The sequence below is a fragment of the Agelaius phoeniceus genome, chromosome 9 (genome assembly GCF_051311805.1).
Source record: "Agelaius phoeniceus isolate bAgePho1 chromosome 9, bAgePho1.hap1, whole genome shotgun sequence".
Classification (NCBI taxonomy): domain Eukaryota; kingdom Metazoa; phylum Chordata; class Aves; order Passeriformes; family Icteridae; genus Agelaius; species Agelaius phoeniceus.
The window spans coordinates 18,763,738-18,790,768 of record NC_135273.1 but is presented as its reverse complement, the minus strand read 5'-3'; the positions used below and the strand labels follow the sequence as shown (position 1 = coordinate 18,790,768).

General features: G+C 48.3%; 1 protein-coding gene across 1 annotated transcript; it reads right to left on the bottom strand.

The window, feature by feature from the left end:
• Window positions 1-4,202: 4,202 nt before the first annotated feature.
• Window positions 4,203-25,363, bottom strand: SCD (stearoyl-CoA desaturase). The gene is made up of 6 exons (XM_054637629.2): window positions 24,950-25,363; window positions 20,917-21,199; window positions 14,161-14,291; window positions 10,643-10,848; window positions 9,163-9,395; window positions 4,203-7,940 (listed from the first exon to the last, which is right to left on the bottom strand). Exons 1-6 carry the CDS (start codon window positions 24,974-24,976, stop codon window positions 7,741-7,743), a joined length of 1,080 nt encoding a protein of 359 aa, XP_054493604.1. The 5' UTR covers window positions 24,977-25,363; the 3' UTR covers window positions 4,203-7,740.
• Window positions 25,364-27,031: the final 1,668 nt, after the last annotated feature.

Sequence of the window (27,031 nt, the reverse complement as noted above, 5' to 3'; positions counted from 1 at the left end):
AAGCCTGACATGGCATATTTTCCATCAGTGGCAGCCAGAGAGGATGTTTAGGAGAGCCTGCAAGCTGGGTGAGGCTGTTCCAGGTCTGCTCCACTCAGACCTGTGTCCGTGAACCTTTTGTGTGTGTCAGAGGGCACATCTTTGCTTTTACCATCTGGTTGTGGACCTTGTTTGCTGTAAGTCTCCCTAAAGCACTGGTGAACCTGTTGATGCTGTGGAAATTGGAAACAATTTCCAGAAGTTAATCACCACCAGTAGGAAAAAAACCAAATTATACTTATATGTCAAGTGCATTTCAAATTTCCAGTAATTCTTGGGGCATTTTAAAACTCCTTAGCTACAAACAAAGAAGCTTAGTCATAGGCCAAAGCCACCAAGATGCCTGAGATGATATATTTCTCACTCTGAGCACTCAGAGCCCATGCTTAGAGTTGAGGGCTTTCCTCATTAATATCCAGGTGTGGAACTCATTGCACCAAACTCATGATCTAAAAGACAGGCATCCAAAAACTAATCCGGGTATCCGTATATAGAAGTTACAGATGCACCACCAGCAGATGATTCACCCTTTTCTAAAACAGGTGTCTCAGATTGCTGCTGTGAGTCACTGTGAGCACCACCTCCGTGTCTCCTCTGACTAGAGGATGCTTATTTAACCAAAGTGGATTTCACACATGTTTAAAATTGCTGAAGTTAATTGAAACCTGTCCCCACCATCATTGCCCTTTGAAAAGAGACACATGATGTCTGAGTCATCTTGAAAGACTTTTGGCTGAAGGGGGATAGTGGACAGGTGAGTGAAGAGCAGCCTGATGTTCTGCACCTGCTTGAGGTTAGAAAACATCTTGACCTCAGTCATAGTTGTAGTCATTCAAGGCTTTTAAAATAATTATCTTTGTTTACTAATGATGCACTTACCACTGACCACCCAAGAACAACATATCCAAGCATCATTTCTTTGGGATTCAGGATCAAGCCAAATCTATTTTAGCTGATAATATGGAGTAAAATGTGTGATATTTGAATCACCAGTATGTAATTAGGCAACTCAAAAAGACAAGGAAGAAGAGAAATATTATGATTGTGTGTCTTCCTGTTTCTGAACATTAAAAGTCACATGGAAGGGGTTACCAGAATTATGTGATTAGCTTAGAAATTTTTAATTTTATATCACTTTGTAAATGTGACAGAACGTTAGACTGCTCTGTAGATGAAGGAACACGTAAGGATCATGTAATTAGGATGATTTTGTCAAAATGAGAACTTCACTTAGCACATAAGGTGCCTGAAGGTCATAGGTATTTTCAAAAGGGATAAGCATTTTTTCTGTTTAAGTGATTAAGACCAGAGTTTTATAAAAAGCTATTTTAGGAGAACTGAAAAAAAAAGTAAAACAAACAGCTGTGTTTGTTACAAAGCCAAAGTGGCATGTAAGAGCTGTCGTCACTGTGTTCTCTATTATGAAATACTATTTGTTCTGCAAAGTGTTGTATCTTTCCATGCAGTTTAAAAAGAAATGCAAGACACAATTTTAGAAGGGTTTTTTCTTTAGTTAAGAATTAACTGAATAAAAGTGAGAGAGGATTTGCTTGTTTTCATGTAATGCCAACTTTCAAAATACAGTTACAAAACTACCAGATTATAACACAGTTAACGTTTATATGCATGAAAATCGTACTTTAAAGCCTCTCCCACAAATCTAAGTATTCTGCTTTATGAGTGATACTTTTGGGTTATTTATGTGTATGTACATATAGGTCCGTATTTGAGTGTGACTACATGCGTCCACACGCATACTGAATTACAATGATTTGCCTTCCGGATTTTTTCTACCGTCTTTTTAAAGCTAAAACCGGAGCTCATTTTTAAACACGACTTGAAGTGCTCGCATTTCCCAAGACTCCAGCATCTGGCGCTTTTTTTGAGAAAGTCCGACGAGGGTCAGAGGCGGGGCTGGGAGCTGGGAACGGGGCTGGGGCAGGGCGGCAGCGGGGCCGGGCCGGGCCGGGCCGGGCCGGGCGGCGGGGCGGGATTGGCCCGGCGCGGTCAGGCGCCGTGGGCTGTTGCACACACGCGGCTCCGGGCCCCGCTGACCGGCAGTAACCCCGGGGAAGCCCAGCCCACTGCGGGTGTTCCCCCCGATCCCGATCCCGGCCCTGCACCGTCAGCTGGCCCTGGCTGTGCCCGGCCTCCTCGCCTACGAGGGCGCCTGCCTGCGCCGGGGCCTGCACCGCCCCCTCAGCGCTGCCGCGGCCCCCCCGGGACAGGAGCTCCCTCAGGGGCTGCGCTGAGGCGATTGGCCCTTCAGCACATGCCGCTCCATCCGTCCCTCTGCTCTGCACGGCTGCTGTGGTGCCATCTCCTCCACGCGCTCTCCTGGGACTTTGTTCCCCTCTTTCCGAAAGTCCCCACGGCCTTGTGGGGCCCGCATGGAGGGTCGGCAGCAGCTGGTGCTTTCTCACTGTGGTTGGAGCGCATGGCTCGGAGCAGAGCTGGTACCCAGTCCTGCTCCTGGGGGGATTGCTGCCTTCCTTGGGCACCCTCCCTGGTCCTGCTCCCAGGGCCCTGGGCTGGACACACTGGGTTCCCCACAGCTGTGTTCACTGCATCCCACCCCTATGGAGTGAGTGGATTGCAGCTGGAACCTGGTTTCTCCTAAGGATCACGTTGGCATCTTCAGCATGTTGTGTTTAGAGCAAAAAGATGCAGCAAACTCTCCCCTGACAGCCTGCAGCCCTCCCTGCTCTCCCCTCCCTTGGGTCTGAACAAGCAGGCACTTGTTTGCCTGCTCTCTCCTACTCAGCAGAGCTGGCTTGTACATTAACTCTTCCTTTCCCTCTCCTCTGGTGGGTGGGAGATTTTCAGAGGAGCAAAGTTGGGGTGCATTGGAATTGCAACCCAAATGTGCAGATTACATAGGAGAGCAGGAATGATCATGCGTGAAATACTTCTAGGCAATGACCTAAAATGCTGAGCTGGCACTGCTGAAGGGCTTGATACTGTAGGAAAACATATTTTGGGCAGGGGATTTAATAACAGTCTTTAACGAAGAGGGAGAGGTTGCGATTGGAGTTGCACTCATGAAATCTAGACAGAGGGATCATTAACTTTATTTTTAGGCTTGGCTGAATAATCAGGAGTTTTGAAGACTTGCCTTCTCTGTTTCACTTGTTTTAGGAGGGGCTGTGCTCTCACAGCTGGGATCAAAAGTGCACCAGATTACCAGAAGAAGCACCTCTGTGTCACTTGTGGGGCCATGGTGCTGTGACCAGCTGATGAGCAGGAGCATTTGCTTTGCTTTTTTCTATAGCTCAAAGCAGCCATGTGTCAAATTGGTTGGGCTGGTCACATACTTCCATGTGGAAGAACACAGCTGCTGGAAGAGCCTCCACCTTCTGTCTTGAGTAATTCTCTTTTCACCCCCCAGTCCAATTTGCAGTGTGCTGGCTCTGGCCTTCCCACCAAAGGGCTTTCCAGCAGCAGAAGCTGCAGCTGGAAACCAAAGCATGGGCCTTTTTTTCCCAGGGATTCAGCATGCCCAGCTGCACAGGTCTGGCGGTGCCAGCAAACATGGGCTGGACCAGGGGTCCCAGTGTGCTGCAGGCGGCAAAGATGCCACAAACAAGGCCACCCCCTCTGCCTGCCTGTGCACGGAGCAAGCTGGTGCCACACGGAGATGGCCTTGCCCGCCACTGTGATCAAAAGGCATTCGGGTGGCGGTGCAGGGAAGGTACTGTCAATTAAAGTGATACTTGGTTAGGGGATTTCCCCCTTTTCCTTTCACTTCCCTCCAGCTGCAGAAGGGGTGGGGATAAGCAGGGACACTCACTGCTGTATGAGGAAAATTCCCCTGCTGAGGCTGATGAACCCGCCCGACGGGCGGCTGCCGGTATTACGTGTTGTGCCGCATGTGTATCCGCCAGCCACAAGGCCCTGGCAAGGGGCCCCGGCTGGATTTAACCTGCAGTAACCCCAGGCGCAGGGGCAGCCTCGGCGGGGTGTGCCTGCCTGGCCTGCGCTGGAGTATGAAAGCCATTATAATCCACTCATTCATGATGCTTAAAGAGCCAGAGGCGTTTTTCCCTTGGTTCTCCTGGAAGAGAGAAGGGTTTGGAAGCAGTAAGGCACAGCATTCCGGTCCTGATGGCGTGTGTATCTCGTGCTTTACCAAGCCCTGCCCACCATGTCATCAGTCAAACAAGTTTTAAAGTAACATTTATCATTTTTATTATGAACAAATAAAATTTCAGATCAGCACAACCAGATGTCTGTTTCCATATTAGTAGAAATTATTTCAAAAAAGTTTTTTTTTTCCAGTACACAAAACAGAGATACTACTATGCAGAAATCCCTAAGCTGTGAAAAATCGTATCCTACTCACATTTCAACAGTGACAGAGCTTAGACAATGTGCAGATTCAACTTTCCAATCCTTCCCTGAACACTCAACACTTAGACTTCTGCTCTTCACAATACCAGCAGGGCTGGGAATGGTTTCGGAAAACAAACCAGTCCATGCTTCTGCCAGCAGCGGTGTGTGTGGTTCGTACTGTTCCTTCCTGTGCTCGGCTGGTCAGCAGCGAGCCTCACCCACACCTCTGGGAGGCAGGGTGCAACACCCCGTTACAGACAGGGAAACTGAGGCACAAAGTGTTTTTAAGTGACTTCGTCCCAAATCACGCAGCGAGCGAGTTGGTAAACTGGGAATGGGTCCCAGCTGCTTTAGCCATGAGGTCCCACTGCTGCTTTTTCTGCTTCCACCTTTCACAGACTCATTTAAGCTAAACATACAGACGATGCGTCCAGGACACAAACATGCCACCAAAAATATATATATATTTATAGGTATATATATATATATATCTCAAACAAAGTTCTACTTAAAGTGTTGTATCTGTTTCTTAATCTAACAAAAATTCTTACTCAAGTACATTCAAAATCACCTGCACCCACAGTTCAATGTAGGCAATTAAATAATTAAGAAACCCCTTGAATGTTCGTAACTCAGAAAAAAAAAAAAACAAAACGGCAAATAGCTGTCAATACTTTTATGTATATTAAAGAAAGATTTAAGGCACCCAGAGATATTTGCCAATCTACCTTTAAAGTGACTGGACAAACACCAGGACTGTTTGGTTACTGCTCCTCAACTTCCACTCTCGTTCCAGATTCTGGACCTGAATCAGCACTTGAAATTTGAAAGGAACCCTTGATGTCAAGCCCTGCTTCTCTGCTGAGAGGATGTGAAATACAGCTGCATTTCACAGCACGCATCTCTACTGTAGAGTATGTCACACTACACCTTTAGGGCACCAGGAGCAAGGAAATAATTTTCCCCTTCTCCTCTCCCCTCACCCCTTTCAAATTACTGGCTGGAGCACATTCATCCTCTGGGGACTTCGATGAGTTCAGAGGGGTTTACACTAGAGCAAAGTCAGCCCACAATTACAGAGCTAACAGTGTTTCTCTTTTTTTGGAGGGCTTTTTGGTTTTTTTCAAATGGTAGGATACAGCTCTAGCCACAACTCCCTTTGGTCCAGCCAGCACCCAGGCAGTCCACAGCCTCAGAGCAGTAAGGACGCTGTCTCCTGAAACCAGGAGCTGAAGGACTCTCTTCTCCATTTGTCCTTGTTCCTCTTGGCTGGAGACCACATCACTCCTAATGGCTCAAAAACTCAAAGGGTCCCATTGCTGAGCAAAAACAAGGTCGTGGTGGTGGCAGGGAGGGGAAGGTGAGGAGACAGGCTCATTTTCTGAGTAACAAGCTTGTTCTTGTTAAGGAGAACATCACAGAGCTATCCTGGCTCCTGGCGAGTTTCACTGCAGCAGGAAGAAGCAAAGCTGCAGACACTCACTCCCGTGAAGCTTCCCTGGCTGCGACGTGGCAGAGCTGAGGTGAGGAAGTTGGCATCTGCACTGTCTCTGCCTTCCCTGGCCTGCCTGAATAAGGGAGATGCTGCAAACCCCACTCCAATGTCACTTTGTTCCAGCTACCTCTTGTGCTTTCCTCCAGCTCTGATTGATGCATTGAAGCAACAAAAACAGTTCTATTGCTACAACTAATAACAATAATAGTAATAAAAATTAATAATAACTAGGAGAATTAAGGGGGAAAAAGCACGTTCAGCTCACTGAGGGGCGTGATGCTGTAACATCCAGAATGTAACCAACTGCCTGAACTCAAGCTGGTCTCTGTAACTTGCAGGAAACAACACCCACACGGACTTTTTTCTCCAGCGCCCTCCAGCTGCATGCCCACATGGGCTCAGTGATGTAACTGCCCTTTCTGCAGGCTCAGCCGCCCTCGCTGCCTGTCTCACTGGCAAAGGAGCGCGGTGGCGAGATGGCTCGCCGAGGGGGCTGGGAGGCAAGCTAAGGGACTAACAAGGAGCTCCTTCCCACTCCCTCTAGGCAGCAGGGAATGGCAAACCTACATAGCAGACCCTGGGCAAGAAAGCACAGAGGTAGCTCACATTGGTGGCAGTTTCTCACCTTGAGGTCTCAACTTCCTTAAGCCCCCTGTGCCACCTGGCCCCACAGTGATGTTTCTCAGGCACTTGTTGAGTGGAGCCCCCGAGGATGAAAATACCTGGTCCTGCAGACACCTTCACTCCTCCTTACACCTGCAGGTGCTCCCTTGTCCTGTCTCTGTGCTCAGCAAAGATGTGGATCTGCCTGCCACCCAGAAGGGACCCTGTTTCTCCAGCACATAAAGCAGCTTAGCTCAGAGGTGGAGCTTTGGTTTACATCCTTCTCCTCCTCTCCATTTTGGCAAAGTCCCATTTGCCAGCAAAAATTGCAGTGGTGGAGGTGAACAAAACTCACTATGGGCTGGTCCTGCCCCTTGGCAGCCAGTGGCACACCCTTCCATCTGTCCTCCTCCTCACCGTAGCTCTCCAAAACAGCTGTGGAGCTCAGAGTCATGCTCTGCCTTCAGTCCCTCATGGCACAGAGGGCAGTGCAGGGAGGGAGGCTGTGACACCAGAGGGAGTGCAAATTAAGGCCACCAGTACTCCCTCTCCAGTTCCCACTGCTGTTACAGCATCCCCCGGCCAGTGGTGGACCTGGGGATGTGAGAGAGTCTGGGCACTCTTCTCTCCCCAGCCAGAGTGGCTAGGTGGTGAGGAGCAGTGGAGAACTTCCCAAGAGACATCTTGGAAAGAAACAACTCTTCTTTCTGATGACAAGAGCAAGGGATGGGGCTGCTTTTCCCAGGAAGAGCAGTTTAGCCATGTCATGTCAGTCAGCAGCCCTTGAGAAAAGAGAAGGGACAGTGGCAGAAACTTTGGGGGGAAGGTAGTGGGGAGAGGGTCACTGACTTTGGCTCAACTCTTCATCTGGCTGGTTCAGGCTTCCCTTAACTAAATAGTACACAGCCAACTGCAATGGGCCTCCCCAGGCCACTTCCTACCAGCTTCTCTTCCAGGTTGAGACTGGGAAAATGTAAAGCAGGAGACAGGTTAGAGAGGCTGGAGAGGAAAACAGAAAGGGAAAGGAGAGGAGGGAAAGGGTGGCCTTGTGTTATAACGGCAGAGTCCTAGGTCTTAAATACATCCTGCAAAATGCAGCATGGGAGGGGGGCGTTAAAACTCATTATCATTATCTTAAGCAAACTGGTAGCATTATTCAGTAGTTAGTTAACAGAACATTAAACTTTTGTCCAGCGTGTTTGGAGGGGGTGGGAAGGGAGAAAAAAGGAGGAAGGAGAGGTGTGGATGTGTGTGTGAAAGGGAGCAGGAACTCAGCCACTCTTGTGACTTCCATCTCCAGTCCGCAATTTCCGAGCCAGGATGACCTCCTTGGAGACCTTCTTGCGATCGCTGGCCAGCCCCAGGAGGCACATGAGGTCAATGAAGGCTGTGGTTAAGTTGAAGCGCCAGCCAAACTCACTGGTGGAGTAGTCATAGGGGAAGGTGTGGTGGTAGTTGTGGAAGCCTTCTCCTGAAAAACATGACCAGGGAGAGGATGTTGCAGAGCACTAGGTGACAGACCCTTTATCTTGACTCAAAGCACCATATTCTTGTAATGGGCTCTGGATTGAGTCCAGGTTCCTCTCTCCTCTCAGCCCAATTTCACCCTTCTGCAATCTACCCCATCCCATCTGGGCATGACCCAGCATGCCAGGGCTGAGACAATGACAATCACAGAGGATTTTTGGTGCTTTAGAGGAAAATAGGCATATGGCAGGGAACAGTGAAAGGCCCTGGTTCCCCAGCTGCACCAAAAAACCAGAGGATTCCTAATAGTTTTTCCCCTCCCACCACAAGAAATCTTCTAGTATTAATTCAGCTACCAGCTAGACCAGCAGCAAGCCTCCAACAAACCAGGCTAATCAATACTTCCACAACACTGGCAATCCTCATGTCAAATCCAAAGCACATTTCCACATGGGGAAAAAAGCAGACATTAAGCAGACACTTCTATTAAGTAATCTACACCAGTCAGCCACTATCTGTTCTGGACACTGTCAACATTGGCTTCAGTGCTCACCCCTTCAAAGACACTGCCTTGACTCCTGCTCCTACCCCTGAATCTCTGCAGTTCAAATCCCTCTCTACTAAAATTCCACAAGCAGATCCTTTGGTGGTGGAAATCACTGGAGCCCCACTGAGGTACAGTGGTGCAAAACAGATGAGGATTTAGGCAGGGGAAAACCGATAAGAGCATATGCTGATCCTGGGATGTACTTTACTAGATCTTCAAAATTTCAGTAAAAAATATGAAAGCATCTATCTTGTCTTACCCTCAAGTACCCCCAAAATCACCAGCTGTCCTGAGAACATGTCAAAATGTGAATCTGCTGGCTTTCAAGTTGACAAATCTCAGAGAGATATGCAGTGACAGCAGCACACGTTTTTCAGTCTAGTGAACGTGGCAGAGAGACCTCTGAACAGGGTAAATAAAATATTGTCATTGAGATAAGAAGGTGCTAAGTGTAGCAGAGTCCTTCCAGCCTGGAAAGAGTCTGATGGGAGCTGATAACCCCACTGCCCTTATGTACTCACTGGCCAGCACAGGAAACACCCTCAGATGCAAAGGCTGAAAGGTGCAGGGGAAATAGGGACACCTGGATTGATAGAAATTCCTAGAAGCAGTTGCAGGCCCAAGAGGCAGTCCCTGTTCTACAGTCCCCCTGCAGCAAAGACACAGATGTTGGACATACCTATGGCCCCCAGGCTGACCAAGGGGTTCTCCCGTGGGTTGATGTTCTGGTCATACGGCCGGTTGCCAAACATGTGAGCAGCACTGTTCACTAGCCAAGTGCAATTGAGCCCTAAGGTGTAGCGCAGGATGGCTGGAATGAAGAAGCTGATGATGATGGATTCATCCCAGAAGTACCAGGGCACTACAGATGGCAGTGTGAAGCACAGCAACACCACTGAAGGCTTGTAGTATCTGGAAAGGAAGGGACCAGGAGGAATGGGTTCAGTGGCAGAGGCAGGACAGGAAGGAATGATTCAGTCCTCCATTTGAAGGATTCATGCTCAGCTATACAGGGAAAATCAGGTGCAGAAATGCCTCATTCCTGAGCCTTGTATCTTTTGCTCTGGATGTGCAGAAGCCATGCCTGGAGATTCCCAAGTCCTATCATCAGGTAAGAGACTCAGACTAAATCCTGCTTTCCTCACATCTGCACAAAGCAATGCTCCCATCACCATGGGGGTGAGTGAGAGTCCAGACACTCAGACACCCAGAAAAGCTGCTGCTTTTGGCTTCATCTGTCATTTGCTTCTCAGCTACATTGATCCCCATAAAGGCAACTCCATGCTTCCAGAGTCCCACACATAGTCCTTTCTCTGGCTTTGGCCCAGTGCTGCAACTCCTCCTTGCAGACTTGGCTCTGCCTACAAATACACCCCATCAACAAGTGCAAGCAAGTGGCACAGGTGAGCATGTGGGCTCTCTCACACTAGAAGAATGGGAATAGAGGAAGGTGAATCGCTCTGATGATCCACAAGAAAACTCAGTCTGGGACTGTACTAGGAACTTCCTGACTTCCTTCCTGACTGTACTAGGCTGGTTACTATATGGGTTAAGTCCCACATCCCTGCAGCCTTTGCGATAGGCTCACCTTCTCTGTGTCCTAGTATAGCTCCAGATGGGTGAGAGATATCCTACCCAAGAGGCACCAGTGAATGAAGACTGTTCTTCCCAGATACTGCACCTCTCACATCTCCATTTTCAACCCTTCTTTCACCATACTGTTTCCAAAAGACTGAGGGAAGAGGGGCACATACATGGCCCATACAAGGTGTACAATCTCCAAGGATGTCTCAGAGGCACCTGTGTCTGGGCTCTGGGCCAGCCAAAGCAGCAGCTGGGCTGTGGGGTGAGCAGGTGTGGAGTAGCTTTGTGGTGGGAATCTCAGCCTACTGCTGGCAAGATGCTGCAGGGTAGGCAGGCAAGAGAAGGGTGTGGGAGGGCTAGAGGTAGCACTGGATTCTAAACATTTCTCATAGGAGAGGAACAGCTCATTTCTCACAGCTCATCTCACAGAAAAGCCTTGGGCATGCTGAAGAATCACATTTCTCACATGATGCCCTCAATCCTCTCACATTCCATCAAAGCCACTTGAATTCCCAGTCCATTTGTCCCTGCTCCACTCCCCATGGCTCCCCACTAAGGCTGACCCCACTACTCACCTGCGCTGGAACATCACCACTTTGTCAGCCTTGATGTCACTGAGGTCCAGCTTCTGTCCCTTCTCGATGACATCGGGGTGCTTGCGCACAAGCAGCCAGCCAATGTGGGAGAAGAAGAAGCCCCGCATGGCGTTGTGTGGGTCTGCATCTGTTTCGGAGAACTTGTGATGGACACGGTGGTCCCGGACCCACTCGTAGATGTCATTCTGCAAGTCAGCAGGAGTGAAAACTTAGGGTCAGGGCTGGAGATGTTCCCTTAAAATTACAAAGTGGCCCGAAATGCTTGAATACTTAAATCCTATTGACCTGAACTTGTATCAGTAGCATTATGTCTCATTAGGGTTTGAGGTTTCTGAACTTAAAACAGAGGTTGAGTTTTGGCTGCACCTTTCCATTTTTTTGGGAAGCAGCTCCAGGAGTGCCTCATTGCTGCTCTTTGATTGGCCAACTCTGGGCTGGGGGGGTTTCACCACACCCATGGTGCTGCAGGCTCTGATTGGTCAGCCTGTGCCCCACCCCTGCAGGAGCTACTCTCATTGGCTGGCTGGTGCCTCCTCTCCCATGCTCAGCTCCTGTCCCATCCCCATCCCTGTCCCCATCCCCATCCCTGCACAGTGCCAGGCGAGGCTGACCTGCCCCCTCCCTCTACCTGACATTTCCCATAGGTCATCCTGCCTTGCTTGTCCTGGGATTGCCTAATCAGATGTTTAACTTCGGGGGGGCAAGGCTTTTTTAAATTTTTTTTTCTACTGGAAATCAAACAGTCTTAAAATTGAGGTCCCTTTTTAGAAGGAGAACAAACACACCCTTTCAATGACATTTCTCAAAAATACCTCTCTTCAGCCCCATTACTGTTCAATTTAAGCAGCAAAATCAATACTGTTTGGAACATGTCAATGCTTTTATCATTTGTATTATGAAATGATTGCTTTGGCTGGTTTTAAGAATAGATTCTCATAAGCCTATGATCATTTCTTTGTATCAAGATTTCAATGAGCTTAAAGCCATATATTACACCATCCTAGAAAACATGAAATAGAGATCTAACCATGGCTCTATTACCTGTATTACACAAGAGGCTCCTTAATCACCTGCATACCCAGGACTTTTCCTGAAAACACTTTGAAGAGAGGGAAATGGCATAACCATCCCTATTTCTTGCCTTGAAAGACTAAGGGACTTGTCCACACAGGGAGCCTGTAACAGAGACTCAACTCCTCAAGTCCTTTTCAGGTATTGTAACCACTCCTCCTTTACTGAGATAAAATTATTTACCTGCAGGCCATTCAAGAAGGCAATGATAGACATGGGCCAGGGTTAAAGTCTTGCTTGTTTCCTAATAGTGGGAACTGCCACCTTCCTTCCAGCCAAATATCTCCAAGTATCAGCAGCCCTTGCTGATTGTGGCCAGAGCTTGGTCACTTAGTATTCCCCCAGAAGAGAGTGGCCCAGCTGCCCTCTCTTTCTAAGTAAGCAGAGAAACTCAACCAGTACCTATGCTGGAAAAGTTTCACCCATGACCCAAAGTCTCTTTCACATCCCAGCCCCTACACAGCACCATGTAACATGAGAAAGCCCAGTCTGAAAGTTGACAGACAACTTGGGCTTGCACATATGGGAAGGTTTTCCCTGTCTTGCTGGAGGCAGGAGGCACAAATTTGGAAAGAGACCATGTAACACAGCTGGATCATGGTATGACTTCATCTACCATATCCTGTCTACATACAAAATCAGGAGTTTCAAACCTGAAAAATCTGTATCTTGACCCAAACTTTAGCACATTATCTTTTCTACAGGTTTTATTTTGGACCCACCTCTAACTGCAACCCTGACTGAAAATCATGACTTTCTGAGAAGAGCAAGCAAAGCCAAGGAGAATGTCTTCTTCCTTGGCATATCCCAGCTACAAGCTATAACCATGAGACCTTCTGTTGTGCTGCAGCTGGCAGGTCTTGTAGGTGGAAAAGCCAGTTAGAGGCAGAATTCATAAATTCTCTGAAATTACAAGTCACAGGTCTCTGAGCAGCCAACAGGCGTTTTCTGGAGGACCTAAGATAAGACAGTCCATAAACTTCCGTGATCTTAAAAGTTCCTGATCTCCTCTGCTGCCACTAATAGGAATGAGAGAAATTCAACATAAATCTTCTCTTGATCTCACTGAAAGTAACTACTAAAAAAAATCCATGGGGAATAGTATCGAGTTTTCACTAAAACTTTGGATTAGTTCCTATTGAAGCTGAAATATCTGTCTGTCTCTCATCTTTGTCTATTCCTATCCCCTACAGCAATAGCTCAGCAAATTCTTTCCCCCTCTGCCCCATAACCCTGTGAAAGATGGTCTTTGTACAGGACTAGCTAATACACAGCAACCCATCCTGTTGCCTCACTGAGTACTGGACCACTGGCTGGAATCAGCAGCTTGGTCCCTCCCCTTCCTCATCAAAGACAGCTGTTTGGTACTATCAGAGAAGAAGAAGTTCAATGATGTTTTAGAAAGTTTTTCAAAGCTTAAAAAACCACTCTGTTTTGATTACATGTAAAAAAAATAATATCCTCTGGAGAATTACTTAAGAGCACAGCACTGATACTTTTGTGTTCACCTTTTTATAGCAGGAAGTGCTGCATTCTGACACCTTCCTGAGTACTTCCCACAGACAAGCGACCCTTCAGTACAGTTGGAGGATGGAGTGTTGTTAGGGCTGACTTACAGCAGCAAGCCTGAGAGGATTTATTTTTCTGTGCCATGCCAATCTGGGTTTTCACTCTGACTTCTACAGATTTGCAGTTTTGTTTGTTTTGGGGACTGTGAAGTACTCTCACAGTAGTTAGGCAATATCCTGAGTTTAGAGCTCTTTGAGAGGTGAAGCAATCTTCCAAGGTGCTTAACAGTGCCTGCAGTCACTTGTGCCACTCTGAATGGGCCCAACCCTCCTCTCCTTAAAATATCACTGACCTGGGACAACCCTCTGGAAGCCAGTGGAGTGATTTGTAACATGATTAGTCCTAAATATCACTCTTCTGAATGAGAGAAACATCCCCTAAATCCCAACAAGTTCTTGGTCTTTATTAAGTAGCAAATTCTACATCCTGTAGAATTCTACAATCCTTGGCTTAGCAGATGTCTTCTCCTTTATCAGCCACACAGCAAAAGGAGAGTGAGGCAACACCAGGAAAACACTTAACACTTCCACACCTCTTTCATGGGACCTGGTGCAAGCACAGGGAGACCACACCTTAAGAGAAAGGTACATTCCTGCTTCGGAGATTTCCTACCCCTGGTTTTGGCCTGTTGTCCTCTCAACACTGGGTTTGTCTCAGAGTCAGCCTCTGATGGGACAAGATAAAGACAACGAGACAGACTCTAGCACTGCAGTGTTAGATGGAAAGGGCTGTCTTCTTCCTAACAAGAGGCAGTAGGAGAGAGGAGCCTCTTCATCAGATTGTGTCCCCTGTCTGGGACAGGGATTCATGGGAGCACTTCCTTCTGAGGACCAGTGGGACACTGAGGAAACGCTTACCTGGAAGGCCATGGAGTTGGCAATAGTCAGGAAGATGCGCAGGGGCAGCGTGGCTTTGTAGGAGCGATGACTCCAGAGGCGGTGAGATCCAGCTGTGATCCCCAGAGCACTCACCACGAAACACAGAAGAGCTACAAAGGAAAAGAAGGTGTTTGAGCAGTTGGAGCAAAGCTTCAGGCAGAGCAACACAAAGGTGGGCCTTCCCCCAAAGCTGTATAAGCAAGAGAGGAATCCATGGAGAGCAGACTGGGGCAATAAAACTCAATGTGAGATTGCCCAAGCTACCACAGGCCTCCTAGACAATGTGGACAAAGCAATTCAGCTCTTCATCTCTAACAAGGAAGGAGGCTCCCCCTTAGAAGACTCACAAGGGCTGGTTCTTCAACATAGTGCCATCTGTCATAGTGCAGAGTAGTCAAAATTGTATAAACTGGCTGCTTTCATAAAGCACTGTGATAAAAGCACTGCAGTCCACCAGGGAACAGTTTCTCCCTTTCCTTCCACCCCAAATAATCCAGGCTCTTGCTTTCCCATCTCACCAATCCCCACTAAATCTCTTTTGCATTACTTTCACCAAGAGATGGTAGATAATCTTAGCATTCTTGAGTGGAACAACTCAAGCCCAGGGTTAGGCTTTTTTTCTGCTCCCTTTCTCAGCAGAAGCTGGCAAAAAAAAGATCTAACCTATCCTCCCGCTGAAGTCTGGGCTTCACCTTCAGCTCTAGCACTCGTTTAAAATCTGCCCAGGGGCTACTGTTCCTAGGGTCTTTTTGATCCCTCCCTCTGCTCAACTCCTGCATCTTTCTCAGAAGGAAACCCCAGGGCTAACGATTCCTTGCAAGTTGTGCCCATGGCAGACGCAGATGTTGCTGGGCCCTTTTCAGCTTTGAGGCTGCTTCATGTGTTCCCTCTTCAGGCAGGGCAAAAGGAATTCCTCGCCCCTTTGGCATCTAGTAAAAAACCACATCCCTCTCCCAATACATCATGAGTTCATATTTGCCTTGGTCTGTGTGCCTGTTTGCCCTCCTGGGAATTCTGGAAATTAACCTCAGCTCCAGCACCTAATCCTAAAACCAAAATGGAGAAAAGATCCCAAGAGTTTCATAGCAGCATTACACTAGGAAAGTAGGGTAAGAAGAAAATTGGTTCTGCAAATTAACTCTTCCTCTAAAGGAAGGGTCAGGAAGTTTGGTAGAAAGAGAGCATTCAACAGCTGGTTTGCTCTGCAAGCTCAGACACAAAGAGGGAAGGGTGCACATCTGTGAACAGGTCAACTGATCCACCTTTAGTCCTCAGGGGGAAGCATTGCCTTCTTACCAGTCCCCCAGGGCAAACTTTCCTGGTATAAATTTGCATATTTCAGCCAATTGTATCAATCATTAAAAGAGTTCCTTATTCCTTCATATAAGTCCATGGATAGGAATTGCTGGTAGCATGCTTGACGTTCAGCCATTCAGTCCAGCCAAATGGCTCTAATCAAGTTTATCTTGAATCCAGAAAACCAGATACTCTGACAGAAACTTGTCTGGAATCAGAAATCTGATGCCTGTGCCAGGCATGGCCCGATTCTTTAATTCAAAATAATACAGGCTTTATTTCTGCTCATCTCCTGCTTCATCTTCCTTCTGTCACCTCCTTTTTGTTTTTCTACATTCCCAGCCTAATCTCTTATCCACTAAAAGCCTGTCTTGGCTGATTTAACATCATCTTCTGGCCCCTTAAACTTGCATGAACTCTTCTCACTTCCATCCCACTGCACAAGAGTGACCTTCCCTGTCTGCTAATCTGACTGTGATTCCCCATCTTCATCTTCTCCCTTGGTTCCCTGCCTGCTGCTGAATGCAGCACAAGCCTTGGACCAGCACACTCTGCCTTGTGTCTCCCAGCACCTTGGCAGTCTTTCAGAAGAGCCAAGCATGCAAATACAGCAGGATCCAGCCTTTGCAAGAGACAACAGAGCTGAACAAAGCTCACAAAGCTGTCCAATACAGACAATTATACAGACAATTCTCAGAATTTGCCTGTGGATACCCCTGTTGGGAAAAGATGACACCAGCAACAATGACATTATCAGCAAGCACAGGGAATCACAAAAGAGATGTGATGGGGACACCAACAGACTCCAAACCCAGACAACCCAGTATCTGCTTTTGAGTATCCTTTCCTGGAAGGTTTTGTAAAAAAATTGGAAAAGTACCACTGCTTTTGGGTGCCCCGGCATAGAACAGACTCAGCCTCCATCCAAAGCCCATGAACCTCAGCAGCTCATGCTGACTTCTCTTGGACCTGCATCCCAGGTCACTACAATGGCCATAATTCTCTAATTATAATCCTGTGCTGCCTGGCCTCATGCCCATGTACAGAAGCTGTAGTTTAGCTAAGGGGCAGACACTTTCTGTGGCAAAGCAACTGATTCTCAGTCTGTGCATTGGTGGCACCAGCTCCACAGAATGCCAGACCCTACCTGGAGACAATTCGATCCATCAGCCATATCTAAGAGTTTATGTGACAGTGACAGGATATGCACAATGATTGAAATCCTTGTGGAATACAGAAGAATCCAGCACCCTTATGATTCAGAGAATTCACCCCCACAAACAGGTACCATGATGATCAATCATTGCATAGTCAGGGAATCTGCATCTCACAGGGAAGAAGAAAAACTCCTCCAAGATCATCCACTAAGAATTCAATTGGAAAGAGAGTAGAGAAGGTGAAATAAAGTAGCACAGATTTTCACACCTGCCCTGTGATGCTGCCCCAAACTGAAGGACTTAGGGACTCCATCAGCTGAGGATTCAAAGTAATCTTCCATACTGCGCTTTGAACTACATGAGATTCAAAATATTGGCAACTCACAGGTGATTTTCCCAGTGACCCATTAAACTGGAATACAAAGAATTATGACCACTGACAGTAATAAGCACTCAATGCTCCAAAAATTAAACAGAAAACATTCTGCATTCAGTCATAGCTATGACTCATTAGGCTTTACCTCTTTAGGGCCCAGATTCAGACCCAAGCTATGATGAGAAACCAGGAATGTGCTGAAAGCATTGCCACCTGCAGTGAACACCAAGGATGTTTACATGTAAAGAGGTGCTCCTGATGCAGCATGTGTCCTTGGGCTTTTGCTCTGTGCAGGACTGTTCCCTCCTTGCTGCCCAGTCCCTGTTAGATGGGTGAGTCCTGCTACTCTCAGGAGAAAGATACCAGGGGCAATGAAATTCACAGGCTGCATAAAGGGAACAGTGTTTAGGAGGAGCAATAGGATCTGCTGTCACTGAAACCTAACTTCCCTGCCACACTCAGAGAAGCACACCACCTGCTACTTAAGCATGGAAGGAACACTAAGTGGTAAGGTGTTGCCAGCTGTAGTCTTGATGGGAAAGTAAAAAAACCACTGTAAACACTTTGCTGGTCGTATCTCTGGGGGTAGTATTGGCTGAGATTTTCTGACTGTCAGAGTTGCCTAAATTACCCAGCAAGGTTCACCTTGGTCCAAAGATAATACAGCAAGAACAAAAAATGGTATCAACCCATGCTTCTAGAGCCTCTGGCACTGCAGGGATCTGAGGTGTTGACAGAGCACCATGTCGAGAGGAACCATTCTTGTTTACAGACACTGCTGTCCAGGCCAACAGGAGCTAGGACAATTACTGTCAGTCTGCTGCATCCAAGGGCTAAAAAGACTACCCACAAATCATGTTTCCAGCAAGGATCTGAGCAATTAGAGAAGAAACTGCACATCACCTTTGCATCCTGCCCTTTAAGACTCAGTCTCTGTGCCATTTAGCAAATGACATAAAATGTGCCCATGATCCTTGAAAAGACTAAGCAAGACTTTGAGAAGTGCAGTGGAAAAGACAATAAATAAAAGGGGAGCTGGCTAGAAAGTCAGTGCTGGACAGGCTCAGAGAGCTCTTGTGATGGTGAGCTCTCACCTGATCAACAACCCGAGCTCATTCTGGGAAGCTCTGTACCAGAAAGAGATCAGGGGAGACAATGCACACAGCAACGCAGAACAGCAAACAATGATGAAGGCAGGGCTGGGGAGCTTGAGAGACAAAGAGGAATCAGCACACAGAGAAATGAAAACAAAAGAGGACAGTCACCAATATAACTGGTTTCAAAGGGAGAGGAACATCAAGGAGACGGTGGCCTGAATGAAGTAGGTGTAAGCAATGGATAAATTATAGAAGGTAGATGAGCTACCAGGCCTCACAGCTGCCTGTTGCAACACAACAGAGAACACCCGAGACCATGCTAATTTCATATTATATGTACACAACCTAAGAAAGAAATTATTTGAAAAACAAAGAAACAAGCAAAAACTCCATCAGCTCCAGAACTACCATTGCTAGAGCTGGCCTGCCATGAGCCCATGGTGTACTGCCAGGAGCAACCCAAGTCTCTGCTGCACTATCCTTGTGTGTAACATGGGAACTGTAGTCCTCTCCTTGCTACCAGAGGGTGATGGAAAAAAACAGCAAGTCACTGACATGACATCACAGCCACAGATTCCTTGTATATGCCAAATAAAGGTATGAGCTGAGAAAAGGGCAATGCAAGGAGCAAGAAGCCTTGTGCTGAGAAGGTAGACATGTGGAGGATCAGAGTATTCCAGTTCCAGTTAGTGCTGGAGGAGAATGGACTATAAGGGAACTCTGACTTGGCTCTAAGGTGCCACGAACAGTGGTCCTTTCCCGGAACAGGAGTGCAGGACAGGGAGCTTGGTGGAGCTACTCCAGCTTTGGTACGGCCAGATAGATCTTCAGCCAGTCCAGAACAGTGCAGTTCCCCCAAACACCATGTCCTTCTCCCATTCCCAGAACATGTCACTCCAGAATCCACCATGGAATCTTGCAGTGCCTCACAGTGGCAGGAGAGCACTTCACATCAGAGTTGACTGAGCGAGGAGAGCAGGAAAGATTGACATCAGATAAAAAGCAAAGCAGATTCCTGGGAAGTGCCATGAGATGCCATACAGACATCCTAAAGAGGTGCACAGTTGCAAAGACACTGCCTCAGAGACCATTTTGGGGTAGGGTGGGGTTTAGCAGAATGCAAAACAGCATTAACTTTCTGGATAAAGATGCTCAAGCCCTCATAAGTATCCCAAGGGCACTCAAGGGAGAAGGGTTGGATGGATTTGGAAATCATGGAGCATATCAGCAGCTTGAAACGAAGTCAGTAAATTCAACTCACTTTTTTTCCTTCTCCTTGCCCCAACATCCTGAGGTTATCTGACTGGAATTGGAGGACCCAGGCTGTCAGCTCAGTGAGTGGGAGAAGCCAGCAGTCTTTGCTTAGCCTCCAGCCCAGGGATGGAACACACAGAACAAGACCAAGAGCCCTGAAATGCTCCTCCAACATGATGCTAAGGCTGCATGTTCTGCCCAGCTCTGACAGGCCAGGGGAAAGTACAGCCTGTCAGGTTTTCACAAGGGAAAGGCCCAGCAAAGTCTTCTTTCACAATACCCCCCTGAAAGGCCATGCTGGCTGCACAAGGGAACACATCAAGGCCTCTGCTTTTGCAGATGCTGCAGCCAGACCCTGGCTGTTGCCTCCAGTGAGGAGGCAGACCCCTGCCTGTGAGAGGCTGATAAGGATAAGAGGAAGAGTCAGCTTGGCCATCCAGGAAGCCACCTCCTTCCCGGTTCAGATGTGATACTTGTTGCACACAGCCATCAGGAACACAGACTTTGAGAGGGTGACAGACCAGGTGGATCGCCCCAGGCCCCATCCATAGCCAGCCTGACCAGGAAGCGGGAGCACTACTGAACCCAAAAGCGACTCCAGCAGACCTCAATCTAGACTGTTGCTTTTTGTTTCAGGATGTTCTGTTTCACAGGGAGGCAGGGGCTGGATACAATCTCTCGACCTCCCTATTGGGAGCCATTTGGTTTCTGGACTCCTCCAGGGGTCCACACAAAGGCTCCTGGAAAGCGAAGCTCTCCTGCAGAGTGGGCCCTGGGCCCAGCTGTCTTTCAAGCAGTCAGAGGAGAAGTTTGGTTCCTACCCAGGGCAAGATCTCTGAGAAAGCAGAGCTTTCCCTAGCTACCTTCTGCTGGGTTGTGCTTTCCACTGGAATTTGCTGCCTGGAGAGCATGCTTATTTATTTTCTGAAAGTCGTCAGGCTTAGTTCCGGGATGACAGTGGCTAATCTGTGCTTTTTTAAGAATGATAAAAGACCTGAGCTTCAGACTTAATTCTTGACTTTTATCTTCAGCAAAACTGTATTTTGTCTCTTTTCCCTCATACACACATTGAGACTCTGTGGGATTTACACTTCCCTGGTAAGGACAGGAATGGTTCTCATGTCTGGGCAGCAGTCTCATGCCAAGTAGTGCTCTGTACCTTGCCTCCCTAAAAACCCGTTAAGGTGCTCTTGCTAGCATCTTTCTTCCTAACTTTCTGGCACTGTCACAGTACTCTATCAAACAGTTTTTGTGCTTCACCCCAGAAGCAGCTACACATCCAAGGATATTTCCAATCCTAACGTCTGTGAATCAAGTTTGTTCTTTGAGCAGACAAGGCAAATCCCTGCCAAATCTTTCCTTCTCATGTGTGACCTTACAAGAGACACTAGCAGGTCCTTCCACAGCTTGCTACAAATCTGGTGGAAGAGCTTCTAGAAGCTCCCTGCTTCTTTTTCTCTCATCCCCAAGTCTATGGGCCTGGAGGGAAAAAAAAACCCACCCAACAGATTTGGGAGTTGCAGATGCCCAGAAACAGACAGAGGAATGCGCTTACCCCACGCCAGTGTCTGGATCTTTGCAGAGGGTATCAGCGTCAAGGCGAACAGGGCCCCGAGGTGCAGCAGGCTCATGAGGATGATATTCCTCCAGACGTATCGCAGCGGGGGCTTGGGGCCCTCTTTCTCCCGGTAGGTCTCATCAAAGATATCGTCCATCATGCCCCGGTCTCCTGCCAAGTCCTCATGGTTGAGTAAGTCCTTCTCCTTCTCTCTCTCCTTACTGGTCACCCGGGAGGTGACTGTGCCACCAGCAGTGGTGCTGGAGGTGGAGGAGAACTCCTTGAAGAGGCAGCAATGGATATTTTCAAGAAAGGAAAGAAGGGAAAACAAAATAAGAAGTTGGTGGTTATCAATTCAAGAAATAGAAACACATGCATCTAGGCTGGCAGTGTAAGATTCACAGCCTGTAGTTTCCCTGGAAGGCTCCACTCTTTCAGCTGAGCCCTTGGCACAAAGATCCTGCTCTGGCCACATGGAGTCATGGCCTGAGAGGATGGGGACCTGGTCTTTCTGGAGAGGAGGTGAATGGTAGGTAGAGTGCCAAAAGTAAAGAAAAATACTTGAAAGCCAGTCTCTTTTCCACCAGTGGCTTTGGTGAGATCATTTGCAGACTGCAAGGATTTTTGTTTTTGTTCAGTTTGATTAGTGGATGGTTTTAGGTGGGTTTGTGGTCTGGGCTTGTGCATAAATGGACAACAATAAAGGAAATCTTGTGAATGAACAAATAGGTGGGAAAGAAATATGGTCTGAAACACAGTTTTATAATAAATCAATGGGCTGCTCCTGAAATCCTACTTATTTGTCACCTCACCTAGGATCACAGGGGAACATGAGGAAGATCCACAAGGGGATTACTCTGGGGTGCCTCCTTATCTTGCCTGCCTCACCTTCCAAGATGGGTTGTGGCAAGATCAACATGCTTGAATATCAGTGGATGGAAGCAGTCAGGTGAGGTACTTCTAGTTAGAACTGCAGCTACTTATCCTGTGCCTGCTGCTAAGACTCTTATCCCTCTCTCATTTCCCACCCACAGGCAAACTGAGGCAAGGGAAGACAATCCTCTGATCTATGGCCACCAGCATGTAGAGAGGAAGTTTTAAGCAGCAAAGTTGGCTCAGCTTGGCTCCTGGCTCCCTTCCGTAACTGTGACACAACATTCCCTCAGAACATGCTTGTTTGCCCTGGCTGAGTGACAGCCTTCCCCATCAGGCATGCATGACAAAAGGAGCAGGCAGGACTGACCCTAATGAGACAGGTCAGTGAACCCTGAATCACCGATTTCCATCTCCATCCAGACAGCCTGTGCTTGCTGGTACTGTGCTTGCTGGTACTCGCAGCCCTTTGTCAGCTCCAAGCCCAAGTGCCCAAGGTGCCCCAGCCCCGGGGGTGCCAAGCACGTGGGATGCAAGGGTGTGTCCCACACGCATCACCCCATCCCCTGCCCCCTGGGACACATCCCTCTGCCACCCAGACTGCTGCCTCCATGGGTGAAGGGGCACTAAAGGTCAGCCAGCAGGAACAGGAGGGCTGAGACTGAGGGACAGAGCATGGTCAAGCTGGGAAAGCTCCTTTCCCAATAGAAATCTCTGCTGAATTAGCAGCAGATTCCCACTCAGGTGTTCAGGATTCGTAAAAGACCACCATCCTGCCATGGCCTAGTTTCCTGAGGGAGGCATTAAAATCAGGCCAGGCAGCTTACGTGGCCACCCCAACTCCTCCCTTTCCCAAGGGTTGAAACTGGAGGGTTACAGACATACCTTCCGATGGGGAGGAGCTGGCAAGGCTGACAGATTCCCCACATTTGGGAAGTAAAATGATCTCTACAGAGGAACGCTTTTAATTTTTCCTTGGGAATCAAAGTTTTGAAAGGAAAAAAACTGGACACAAAGTATCCTGCTGCCTTCACTGCAGGCAGGCAAGCTGCTGAGCTTGGGACTGGCTCTTCTGCATCCTGGCTATAGGCTGTCTCTGCCTGCTTTCCTAGTTAACGTTTTAAGGGTATGATACTCTCATCTGCTAGAGAATTTAGAGGTAATCCCCACACCAAAAGAGCCATGAGAAATGGCTTCTAATCCAGAGATTAGGCAAGGAGAAGTCCTGCCTGTTCCCAAGTGTTAGATATTCTCATCTAGCATTTTGGCAGAAAGGTACAATTTTCTTTCTTGGCTGCAAGACAATCTACCAAAAAGACCCAAGACTTGTCTATGCAGGAAAAATTCCCGGCAGTGATTGGTGGTATAATTAGACAGGTAACACACCCCATATGGACATGCTGCTTCCAGAGTAAGAATGTGGGGTTGTAGTTGCATTTTTCTCCTCCATGATAGCTTATGTCACTGTCAAAGATACATGGGGGCAGAGGAGGAGGAGGGAAAACGAAAAGAAAACAGCAGAGAGGAAAAAAAAAATCTCTTCTGGAGTTGTAGTAGCCACATGAGGAATTTTACCAGCATACCTATGCTGCTGGAATTACACTGATATAATCAGGCTGGTCAATTCTCACATGTAAACTAACCTTGAACAAAAGGGCTATAAAGCAGCTGTGAAACAGCTCCACCGTTACAAACTTGGTGGGAGGAGCATGGGGGGATGAGGGAGGGAGAGAGGTAGAAACGGGGGAAACGAGGAAAGAAAGAGGATTTTTGTCCCCTTATGACCACAGTGGCTCCTACCCAGGAAAATGGGATGGAGATTGATCAGGAGTTTAGGGCTGAGAGAGGGAGGAGGCCAGCTAAATAATTTTCATTAGCTTTCCCTCATTTCTGAATGGCTTTGCAGCTCTCATCTGCAGAACAGATGTGTTTCCCCATCTACACCCCCACCTCCCCAGCACTGAACATGCCATAGGTGATCCTGGCATCCAGCCAGCTTATACAACCAGCTGCAGCTCAAAGGCTCCTGCACCGGGCACCATGAATGGGCCCCAGGGCACTGAATCTCGGGTCCGGCATATTTGAATATGCCCAGCATGACCCAGGGACAGGATTCTTTCCAGCTTCCAGGATATGACCCAAAATACATGCCAAAACCATGAAACATGGTTTGAACACACTGCCTTTGACATCCATTTTGGGAGGGGAGAAAAGCAAAGTTCTTTACATCACAGCATCCCTGGAAGGTCATGGCACCTGCACAAAAGCACCAAGGGAGACCCTGGGTGCTGGTGACATGAAAAAGCAGGGGTACGATTTACATCCACTTCTAGGCATTGGCAGAGGGGGGAAGGATGAGAAGGTGAGAGCACAAACACCAGAATCAAATGCCTGCCTCCTCCCCTTGGGCAAAGGGTGGCTGCCATAAGGGTCAAAAATAAAAATCTTTAAAAATCCAACAGCTCCACATGTCTTACTGGTGTCAGGTTATTATTCAGACCTTCTTATTCCAAAAATGGGCAGTCTCCCTATTGTATGCTTGCTTGGCTCAAGCAATGCAGACACAGTCATTCATTTCATCTGGGCAACCGGCTTTCACCTTGCGTCTGTCCTAGAGACGCTTCCTGCTGCAGTATTTGGTTTTAAAACACTGCGAGTAAAAGCCCTTTCTTATCAAAAATAAAATTAATTAAGAAATTTTTTTAAAAATCCCAATCTGAGTATTATCAAAAAACTTATGACTTCTTGGCACAAAATATGTTCTTGAATAGCCTTTCATGCTATTCAAGCACCCAGCATGTTTCGATAGGTGTTTTCAAAATAACCCTGTATTTTATGCTCAGTCTACCTGAGGGCACAGGATCCAGGAAGATCACCTCAAAGGCGGATGTCTCCGCTTCATCCGTGGGCTCCCCACCGGGCATGGGCGATGTTTTAAGTTCCCACTGAACCCCTTCGCCTCCCCGGCTGCGAAGCGGTGCGGAGAGGACACGGGCACGCACGTATGAATACGTGTATGTGTGCACGCACAGACACGCGTGGATGCCCGCACCTTCTTCCCCAACACAGCAGCAACGCAGCGCTGTCGGAGCCGCGGAGATGAAGGAGGAAGAGGCGAGGGGAAGACAAAGCACCCGCACCCCGGGGCCCCGCTCACCTCCTCTTGCAGCAAGTGCGCAGGCATGGGGCCGCCCTGTCTCTGCTCCTCGGCGCGGTACGCGGGCGCGCAGGTCCCCGGCGCTGGCGAGAGGCTGGCTCCGGTCGGCTCCTCGCTCGGCGAGCTCTGCAGCTCGCGGAGGCGGGTGCGGAGGTATTTAAGGGGGGCTGCTTGCTCGGCGGCTGGCGGGGCTGGACTCTGCGCACCCCGGCCTCCCGGTGACCCCCTGCCCGCGGCTGGGATGCGCGGGGTCAGCGCGGAGGGCGGCGAATCGCGGTGGGGGCCCGGCTCTCGACGTAGCCGGGGGGAGAGGCGGGGCGGAGCGGGCAGAGGGGCGGGAGGGAGGAAGGATGCTGAGGAAGAGGAGGATGACGAGGGCCAGGCTCTCTCATGATGCCTGGCTGCTTTTTTCTTTTTTTTCTTCCTTTTTTTTTTTTTTTTTTTTTTTTTCCTCCCCTCCCTCCCCCTTGCGAGCTGATTGGTTGCGGGAAATTTGGTGCCACCTCGGCTTGCCCTCGCCATTGGCTGCCCGCAATCTGCTGTTCGCTCCCCGCGGCGCGCACCCTGCGCGCTCCGCTGCGCGCCCCGTTGCGCTCACGGTCCCGCGCCCCGCTCCGCGCCCCGCTCCGCGCCCCGCTCCGCGCCCGCCGGGGCTGCTGCGGTCCCCCGAGAGCCCCTTCCGCCGCCGGAGGGCTGCCCCTGATGAAATAAGGGGCTCCCGAGGGGTGAGGGATGTCAGGAGCCCCGTTCCCCTTCCCCAGCTGGATGTGGGTTGCGGCGGGGGAAGAAGGGGATTCAGCATGAAGCATCTGCTCTGTACCGGGGATCTGTCTGGGGTGCAATCTGCACGTGTGTGCGCGTATAGAAGTCACACATCCCTGCAGAGAAAAGTAGCCCACAACGTACGTCCAGATAAGCATGTATGTCTGTGTAGATGTTCATCACGATATGCGCAAATAGTTTGGAAACTGTTGGCTGTAACATTTTAAAAAGAATCCTGTCTGTTGTCCCCAGAAAACAGTGCCTTCAGCAGAGGATGGAAGGAAGAAGTAGTAGCTCAGTTTGCCATCAGCTATTTTCCTTAACAACCTTCCTGCTAGCCAGTAGTGCCAGCAATATCCTGCCTTTATCCAAAATCCAAGATCTATCTGAAATTCAAACTCTATCCCACAGAGACCTTCACCATTAAAAGTGAAAACCAGCGCTCTTACAAATCAAACCTTTTCGGTGGCAGAGCCCGGAGGCAGCTCTCCTAACTCCACCGTGTGGTCACCGTGCCAGACACCTCAATCATTTAGCACCAAGGCTTGGGCTACCCTAATGCCATCACCCTGGCCAAGACCTCTTGTAGCTTCTTCCCCTACTCAATAGTGTGTCCCGTGTTCAGTTTCTGTTCCCTGCTGACACATGAGTCATTTTGGGAGTGGAGCAGGGACGTGAAAAGGCAAAAGTGTGCCCATATCCTCTGACATTTATCCTGTCTGGAGCCCTCCTGCAGTGATGGAGCTGACCACACGAGGTGCAGACAGACAACCAAGATCTTGCAGAGTCCATGCCTGGGCTGATCCTGCTCAGACTTATCGTGACTTATTCAGTGGCAGCTGTCAAAAGTGAGTTGCATTGTAATCACTGGACGGGAAAAGTGAGAATGAAAAATAACAGGGGCCCATTTGTTCTCCAGATTTAGAGGCGTCCAGCAAAGGCGAAAATATGTCCCTGCTTTTTCATTTCACAGTGATGGATGAAGAGGTCTGTGAGAAGTATGTGTTTAAATTTGATATTAGGATCTTGAGTCATGCCTACCTTTTGAGACAATATTTAAATAGAGAGCCCAAATCAGAAGATGTTCCTGGATGGTGAAAGCGGACATGAGTCAGGGAGGGACTTTCAACCGTCTCTTTTAAGACTCTCCGTTAAATGTTTGGTTAACAACACTGAGGAGAAATTATGTTTAAATTAAAGATTCTACCTATTTTCTATGTGAGTGCTGAAAGAACTACCAACTGAGCTAAAAACTGCCCCTAGGAAACCTGAGTCCTGCTATTTCCGAAAGAAAACCAGAAAATAAATAAATTTAAAAAA

Excerpts from the sequence above, each read along its gene's own strand:
- SCD (XM_054637629.2), bottom strand. The coding sequence starts at position 24,976 with ATGCCTGCGCACTTGCTGCAAGAGGAG. Across the intron at positions 21,200-24,949 it reads CGCACTTGCTGCAAGAGGAG|GAGTTCTCCTCCACCTCCAG; the intron begins GTGAGCGGGGCC and ends TGCCTCTTCAAG. Across the intron at positions 7,941-9,162 it reads GGTCAGCCTGGGGGCCATAG|GAGAAGGCTTCCACAACTAC; the intron begins GTATGTCCAACA and ends CATGTTTTTCAG.